Source organism: Trifolium pratense, linkage group LG3, assembly GCF_020283565.1.
Source record: "Trifolium pratense cultivar HEN17-A07 linkage group LG3, ARS_RC_1.1, whole genome shotgun sequence".
Taxonomy (NCBI): Eukaryota; Viridiplantae; Streptophyta; class Magnoliopsida; order Fabales; family Fabaceae; genus Trifolium; species Trifolium pratense.
The window spans coordinates 17,720,516-17,726,515 of record NC_060061.1 but is presented as its reverse complement, the minus strand read 5'-3'; the positions used below and the strand labels follow the sequence as shown (position 1 = coordinate 17,726,515).

At 30.9% G+C, this 6,000-nt stretch overlaps 1 protein-coding gene across 1 annotated transcript; it reads left to right on the top strand.

Moving 5' to 3' along the window:
• The first annotated feature begins 2,272 nt into the window (after positions 1-2,272).
• On the top strand, positions 2,273-5,597 carry LOC123916423 (protein DEHYDRATION-INDUCED 19-like). Its single transcript, XM_045967880.1, has 5 exons — positions 2,273-2,677; positions 2,780-2,919; positions 4,138-4,215; positions 4,615-4,910; positions 5,183-5,597. Exons 1-5 carry the CDS (start codon positions 2,593-2,595, stop codon positions 5,289-5,291), a joined length of 708 nt encoding a protein of 235 aa, XP_045823836.1. The 5' UTR covers positions 2,273-2,592; the 3' UTR covers positions 5,292-5,597.
• The last annotated feature ends 403 nt before the right edge of the window (positions 5,598-6,000 follow it).

Here is a 6,000-nt window from a genome sequence, read left to right as displayed (position 1 = left end):
GCCATATTTTAATAAGCTCTCATAATATGTTTATCATTGGGCTTAACATGAAGTTTATGAGAAAGTATCTCACTCTGATTCACGCGTGCTACATTCTATACAATATTAGCATATTTTCTTAAATTTATTGTTTGAGTCAATCTTAAACTTATCTACGTGTTTTTATATGGTTATCTTTTTTTTCTTTATATGGTCAATCTTAAACTTATTGTTTGAGTTCTTAAATTTATAATTAATTGTTTATGTAATGATACATTCAAATACTTTAATTTATATAAGTATTTTTTACTGTACATATCCGAACGTAAAAAGCTTAGAGTATAAGAACTTATGATGTAAGCTCTTGTATTATAAGCTTTAGGGTCCGTTTGGCCTAGCTTTTTTTGAGCTTATGCACTATAAATTAAGTTTTATGTTATTTTATAAGTTCACACTAGTGAAAATTGTAATTTTATAAGCTATTTTATCATAAACTACCTTGACAAACTTATAATAATATATAAAAATTACATAAATTATTTGCATAAGCTCTAAATAAGAGGAAAAAAGTCAGGCCAAACGATACCTTAATACTATAATATTTATATAAATTGTTTATGCAAACGGGGCCTATATCTACTTAAATTTGAGTTTTTTCAATCTAAATCAATTTTTTTTTTGTATTAACCAATCTAAATCAATTTGAGCCTATACCATTTTTTTTTTTATATAAATTGTTTATCCATACAAATTTATTATGAAAATGCAACTGGACCATGGTGGGAAAAAAGTATATTTCCCCATACTAAATGCCACCTTCTTAGTAACAAAAAAAAAAAATGCCACCTTCTTACAAGATTTGTATCCTTGCATTGAAGATAAGTTGTCCCATTTTGAACCAACTAGACACGATTAAGAACCCTTTGGAATTGTTTCAAAAAAAAAAAAAAAAAAAGCCCTTTGGATTTGGAATAATTTAAAAAGGAAAGGCAAAAGAGGCGGCACATTTTATTTTTTTTGACAAAACGGCAAAATTGTTGTAACTTGTAACCGCACATAATGAAAGAGTTTTTTTATTTCTTTTTATAGGATAATAATGAATTTATTTTTGTCATTGACAAAAGGATAATGAAAATTTATTTTGACAGGATAATGATTAATAAGAATGCAAATTATTCTTGTGTTCCAACTTCATGTATGGACTTATTCCTTATCATTTTTTTTTCATATTTGAATATATATTTTAAGTTTTAAATTTATAATTTTTTAATACAATAAAACAAAAATAACATTGTATTTAAATGATTAATTAGCTTCTTATACTGAAGAATTCAAATTTAATTTTTATGAGAATTTCATAATTAGATTTATTTATTTTACGACTAAAACTCTAAATTATCACCAATTATTAGTTGATTTAGTAGTGATTAATTATCATTGAACTTGATAGGAAAGATCACAATTCGATATTCTACAACTACGATCGAAAAATAGCTGAAACCACTTGATGTTAGAACTAATTCTGAACTAAATTAAACTATTCAATGGCTAAGTCCGACGCTACAGTTTAGCTTCGCGCCTTTTAGACTCAGCCTCGACACCGACGCTAATCCGACTCTAAATGCATGTTAGCGTCGGTTTTTGACCCTTTAGCGTCGGTTTATGGCCGACTCTAAATCCTGCTTTTCTAGTAGTGAGATACTAATAATGATACCTTTCTCAAAATATTATTAAAAAAAGAAAAATGCTAAGCAGTGCCCCTAAGATATTAGTTAAGCATACTAATATGAAAGTTTATGCATTTAACACATTAAAAAACATAAAAAGTGATTTTTCTAGCATTAATTTTATGTTCTAGTTTCTTTTTTTTAAGTATGATTAACAAATGCCAAGAGACATTTAGGGTGCGTTTGATTCGTAAAACAGCAAGTACTGAACAGAACAGTACAGGACAGAACAAGATAACACAGGATATGACAAAAATGTACTGAAGAGATATAGAGCGATAATATCCTTATATTCAAAAAATAAAATGAGTATTTTCGTATTTTTCATAGTTGTAATATGGACAAAAAATTGTCATGTGGTTCGGTGAGGGACAAAAAATCTTGTTTTTGTCCTGTCTCTTACTATCTCATTTGTCCAGTCTCATAACTAATTTCAAATCAAACAGGATACAACAAAAATTATCCAATTAAGTCTCATTTTTTAGCACATCAAACCCACGAACCCTTTAAACAAAAGTAGACATGAAAATGGGAAAAAAAGGAAAGGGAACAAGACCAAAGAAACAAACCAAACGTGTGTAGTGTATAAACGAGACCGACATAACCTCACATTGTTTTAAGTTCAACTTTGATGCAAACCACAAAACACAATCCCTTTTCACTCGCCAATTCTCAAGCTCTTTGAAAAAGTCAAATCTTTTTACCATTTTTCATTTTTCTCCAAACTTAGGACCCGATAACACCTGAATCTCAAATTTTTTCATTTTCATTCAATTCATACAAAAAAATATAAACCACCGTTTACTCAATTTCTTCAACCTATTCGTGATTTTTATTTCATTTATAAAAATCCTTTTTTTTTTCAAGCTTTTTCTTTGATCCTTCAATGGATTCTGAGTTCTGGACCTCTCGTCTTGCAGCTGCTAAACGCCACTATTCTCTTCAGCATAATCACCCAACTTCTCATTTAGGTTTGTTTTCATGTTGGTTTTGATTTTTGTTCTTTTTTTGTTGAGAAAATTTATCTGGGTCTGATAAAAATTTGATTTTTATTTATGGGGTGTTTTTATTAGATCGTTTGGGAATAGATGATTTTGATGTTGAAGAAGAGGTTAGACCAGATTTTCCTTGTCCGTATTGTTATGAAGAGTTTGATATAGGTTCTTTGTGTTCTCATCTTGAAGATGAACATTCATGTGAATCAAGAGTCACGGTATGAACTTGTTTTTATTTATATTATATAGTTTAGATCTATGTGTTTATATTCTATTGTTTTCAATTTCAATATGTTTGTTTGGTGTGGTTTTATTTAGATCTTGTTGGTAGCTTTTGATAGAAAAGTTATTGGAAGCTTAATATTAGCTTCTTCAAATGATTGAAATGAAAACAAGAAGGTTTGGTATATTTTAGCTAGTTTTAGAGAGGAAACATGAAGAATTGAATCTTCTCTATTGAACTTTGTGGAGAACAAAATTAAATGTGTCAAAGATTAGTTATGATTGTAGGTTGGTATTCAAATTATAGTGATTAGATAATCAAATTCAACTCATGGTTAAAGAGCCTGTTTGGATTGGCTTATTTTTGAGCTTATGCGAAACAACTTATATAAATAAACAAACTTTTATGTATAATAAGTTTTTCAAGGTAGTTTATGAGGAAACAGCTTAGAAAGATACAATTTTTTCGTGAAAATTTATGAATTAACATAAAAGTTTATTTGCATAAGCTATTTTCATAAGCTCAAAAATAAGCCAAATCCAAATGGACCCAAAAACCATTCAAGGGCTTAAAATAAAAAAGGTTATATATTGAACTTGTTTCTCCATAGATATTCTTTGAGTGCATAGATCCAGTGAGAACTGTTTCTCTTTTTCATTTCTTTTTGAATGTCCTTATGTATTGTATATATGTGCTTTGAGTCATATATACAATACATATCGAAGATTGTTCAGGCGGTATATTCCTAAGAACCATTTGTTGTGATGGGAAATTATTCTAAATCATTTCATAAGTGCCATGTTAGCTGTCTTCAACAAATGTCTGATTATTGAGGTGAATTGGCTGCTCAATTAGGTCACAGTTGATGTTGTTTAGTTGTGTAATTGTGTGTGCATCATGTATATGTGCTGCATTTGAAGAATATGTATGGATAAATTTTACGATGCTGAACTCAGGCAAGCTTAAATTTTACGATGATTGAATTGACACCTAATAGAGACATATATCTCGTGCTTTTGATACATATTTTATCATGAGGCAAACATATTCTTGTCAAGATGAATATTACATGATCCAATATCTTTGACTGCATATTCATTGATCTGGTACATGTCCTACTCAACTCTGGTTAAAATATTCCTTTCATATGCGAGGAGTCAATGATTCAAATTCAATAGTATGTAGTCTCACTTTGTTTTCTTCTATCATGCAGATTTGTCCTGTATGCTCAGTTAAAGTTGCACGCGACATGTTGAGCCACATAACGCTGCAACACGGACATCTATTTAAGATATCCTTTATATTGCTGTTAGGCCCATTTACTTTCTCAAGACTTTTTCAGTTTTCATTTTAAATGTTTACACTGTTTGTCATGGTTGAAATCATATTTTGTTATTAATTTCCCTATTTAGTTGTGAATTGTGATAGAGAAAAAATGGAATCTAAGTATCTAACTACTAGAGAGGATGCATTTCCGGAACATTGAAAATAATGTTTTGACATTTTTTGAATCTTCTGAAATATTCAATCTATTTTCAAAATCTTCATAATGCATTCTCTAATATTTATCAGTTGAAATGGAATTAGAAAACACACGAAGTAAACGGGCCCTGGGCCCTCCCTCGAGTAATGCGTTGTTTCTCAAGTGAAAAATGAAAAACTTTAATTGCTTCCCTTAACCGATGATTACATACAGAGAAGACGCAGGTTAAGAAGAGTTGCTATTCCTAACAGTCAGACGTTGTCTCTATTGGGTCGAGATCTCCGTGAAGCTCATTTACAGGTGCTTCTTAATGGTGGTGGTGGTGGATACCGATCGCATAGTAACACAGTATCCAATGCTTCTACTGATCCATTCCTATCCTCTTTTATTTTGAATTACCCTGCATGCGAAGCAGAAGAAATCTCCAAATCTGTGGTAACAAGTGCTGAAGATTCTTCTACAAAGAACACAACAGCACCTGTACAACATATATGGAAATCAAGGTACTTTTTCATAAAGACTAATTCCTTAATCATGTTTATGATTTCTTGTACACCATGAAGCACGGACACAGACATGGACACCGGATACAACACTGACACGTCGACACTGATAATAATTTGAGAAAATGACACAATTCAATGTAATTATAAGTGTTGTGTCGGTGTCTGACCCCAAAGTGTGTGTAACACCTGGACACGTCTAATCTGAGGAGTGTCTGCGCTTCATATACATGAATCATGGCTTTGATATGTATCTTGTAATCTGTTTCCAGTTTTGATCCATCATTGAGCATTGAAGAGCGGGAGAAAAGGATGAGACAAGCTGCCGGGAGGTCTAGTTTTGTGCAGGATTTGTTTATCTCAACCTTGTTAGGCGACTAAAAATGGAAGATGTAAGTTGTTTAGAAAGAATAATCAAACATGAGATCCAACCTTAAGGATCTTAATGAAGGATGTCTTCAGTGGGATAAGTGGTTCTTTGGAAGTTGATGTTATAGCTTAATTGTGATATTGTGGTAGCATCACTTTCAACATATATAGTGATGAATCTAATGATAGTTACCATTTATCCCACACATGTAGGCATCTTCACTAGAGATGTATTTACTTTCTTAAAAAATGTTATGGAAAGACTTATATTGTTATATTGGCATCATGATAACCCTAGTCATGTGTTCTTTTCTATTATTATTGTTATATTTGCAACCTAAATCGACCGAGGAACAAAAAAAATGAGGCGTAAAAATTGCTAGCCGGTACTAAGGACTACAAAACATGAATGACTTTAAAATCCATCATGTAGTTGATTCTTTGAACTAATGTTTTTTGTTGTAAAAAATTAAAAAGATCTGCTATAGTGAAGAGTTTACATGGAAAATTCCAAGTACAACTTTCTCTCTTGATGTTAGGTGTACAATGGTAATAATCCTTGGACCGATTATGCAAGACTAGTTGAAATGGAATTTTCTGGGGCCAATAATAGACATTTCATTGGAGTTTCTCCTACTAGTGCTCTTTAGAAAATTGTTAAATAATAGTTTACTTATCAATCTTTATACACCAGTCCCAAAAAAAAAAAAATACTGTTGCA

What these genes read in the sequence shown, in the direction of transcription:
- LOC123916423 (XM_045967880.1), top strand. Translation starts at nt 2,593, where the DNA reads ATGGATTCTGAGTTCTGGACCTCTCGTCTTGCAGCTGCTAAACGCCAC. An exon ending in AACACGGACATCTATTTAAG is followed by an intron (nt 4,216 to 4,614) that starts ATATCCTTTATA and finishes ACCGATGATTAC; the next exon opens with ATACAGAGAAGACGCAGGTT. An exon ending in CAACATATATGGAAATCAAG is followed by an intron (nt 4,911 to 5,182) that starts GTACTTTTTCAT and finishes ATCTGTTTCCAG; the next exon opens with TTTTGATCCATCATTGAGCA.